Below are 2,500 nucleotides of genomic sequence, written 5' to 3'. Positions count from 1 at the left end.
TGCCCACCCCACCCCCTACACCCTGCACCCCCCGCCCCAATTTTCTCTCCATCTCTCTCTTTCTCTCCCTCTCCCCCCCCCCCGCCCCTCTCCACCCTCCACGCTTCACAAACACGCATGCTGGGTACGTTCTTGTTTCCATAACCCGCCGAAAGCTGACATGAATGTTACAGGATCTTTAACGTGCGTATTTGGTCTTCTCCGTGCGTACACACAAGAAGGGAGCTCTGGCACTCCACATACGTTCTTCTTCTTCTTCTTTCCGTTAAACGACCAACATCGACTTGCCGATGACTCTGTCGTGGTTCATGCATGCTGGGTATTTTCGTGTCTCCATAACTCACCGAACACTGACATGGGTTACAGGATCTTTAACGTGCGTGTTTGATCTTCTGCGTGCGTATACACACGAAGGGGGTTCAGGCACTAGCAGGTCTGCACATATGTTGACCTGGGAGATCGGAAAAATCTCCACCCTTTACCCACCAGGCGCCGTTACCGTGATTCGAACCCTGGACCCTCAGATTGACAGTCCAACGCTTTAACCACTCGGCTATTGCGTTGACCTGGTAGATAGGAAAAAAAAACCACCCCAAAACCGCCACCCTTAATTAAACAATCCACCAGGTACGCCGAAACCAGGGCACAGAGCTGGGTAACCTCTTCTGACGGCCGCAATAGCCGAGTGGTTAAAGCGTTGGACTTTCAATCTGAGGGTCCCGGGTTCCAGTCTCGGTAACGGCGCCTGGTGGGTAAAGGGTGGAGATTTTTCCGATCTCCCAGGTCAGCACCATATGTGCAGACCTGCTAGTGCCTGAACCCCCTTCGTGTGTATACGCAAGAAGTCAGATACGCACGTTAAAGATCCTCCAATCCATGTCAGCGTTTGGTGGGTTATGGAAACAAGAACATAACCAGCATCCACACACCCCGAAAACGAAATATGGCTGCCTACATGGCGGGGTAAAAACGGTCATACACGTATGCACACCGGTGTACATACGAGTGAACATGAAAGGTGCAGCCCACGAACGAAGAAGGTAAATTCTTCACCCTTTTAAATGTCGTAATTGAGGACGGATGACGCATAATGTGTAACCGTAAGCAGTCTCAATACTAATTTCCTAATCTTCTCTCGTTTCCAAATAATTGTCCAGATTCATATCGCCTACAGACTGCAAGCCTAACAGTAACAAAGTTATGTCCTTCGGCAAAAGTAGCCTAGCTGGTACTAAACTGGCTTTCTTAAATAAATGAACAGACAGACAGACAGACAAACCTGTGTCGACTATCACCAAGACGGTGACGAAAACAGCAAGCATCATGACGCCCGAGCGATCCAGAATGACGTTGTAATCAGTGGGTGACGTCAAACTTCCAACAGAGGTTTAAAAAATGATTTAGAACAATCACATATTTGTTGCATGCATTCATCATGCTTATGCACACACACACACACAGAGACACACACACACAGACACACACACGCGCGCGCGAGGGCATACACACACATCCATCCGTCCATCCATCCATACATACAACTTTATATATAAACAATCCACACACACACACATGCACGAACACACAGACACACACACATGCACGCACACACAGACACACACACACACACACACACATACACATACAGATGCAAATCATTTACGTGCATGTGCACGCACGTAAAATCGCATGGCCTGTCCATACCTGTTCCCAGTCTCGCTCACATCACAAAGTTCACCACACACTGGATCAATGTTTCACAGTGAGTCAGAAGATCAGAACTGCAAGAAAAGACGGTACCAACATCTACAGACTTTGTGAGGGAAAAAACAACACAATAACAACGCAACGCAACTGAACGCAGTAACACGCGGGCGGTTGCGTTTTTTGAACAAAGACGGTCTGGTCTCGTCACAACTCCAAGGACTGAAATGACGTTTTACCGCGAACCACCACAAATTTTGTTCACCTCCTCGGTTTACGGTGCAGGGGTTCAGAGTGACCTCACTTGATTTCTTGCCTTTATGGGAATATCTGATATACCTAGAAATCGTTAAAAAGACAAGAACACCACCACCACTACCAGCAACAACACCAACAATAACACCACCACCACCACCACCACCACCAACAACAACAACAATAACACCACCGCCACCACCACTACCACCACCATCAACAACAACAATAATAACATCACCACCACCACCACCAAAAACAACAACAATAACACCACCACCACCACCAACAACAACAACACCACCACCACCACCACAACCAACAGCAACAATAATAACACCACCAACAACAACACCAACACCACCACCACAACCACCACCACCAACAACAACAACAACAACGCCAACACCACAACCACCACCACCACTACAACCACCACCACCAACAACAACAACAACAACGCCAACACCACAACCACCACCACCAACAACAACAACAACAACGCCAACACCACAACCACCACCACCACTACAACCACCAC

General features: G+C 48.2%; 1 protein-coding gene across 3 annotated transcripts in view; it reads right to left on the bottom strand.

Moving 5' to 3' along the window:
- The window catches only part of LOC143275443 (uncharacterized), a 17,058-nt gene that overhangs the window by 14,087 nt on the left and 471 nt on the right, over positions 1 to 2,500 (bottom strand). For 2 of the 3 annotated variants that reach the window (XM_076579572.1, XM_076579574.1), the window contains exons 1-2: positions 1,705 to 1,903; positions 1,280 to 1,374 (exon numbers count right to left, since the gene is read on the bottom strand). In XM_076579572.1, the coding sequence (XP_076435687.1) occupies positions 1,280 to 1,325 (46 nt within the window). In that variant the 5' untranslated portion in view covers positions 1,326 to 1,374; positions 1,705 to 1,903. Of the gene's footprint in view, positions 1 to 1,279; positions 1,375 to 1,704; positions 1,904 to 2,500 lie in introns of those variants that run through there. The other variant, XM_076579573.1, reaches the window with a different exon arrangement.

Source organism: Babylonia areolata, chromosome 30 (genome assembly GCF_041734735.1).
Source record: "Babylonia areolata isolate BAREFJ2019XMU chromosome 30, ASM4173473v1, whole genome shotgun sequence".
NCBI lineage: Eukaryota > Metazoa > Mollusca > Gastropoda > Neogastropoda > Buccinidae > Babylonia > Babylonia areolata.
Note: the sequence above shows the minus strand (reverse complement) of the source record. Positions and strands in the feature narration are given on the sequence as shown.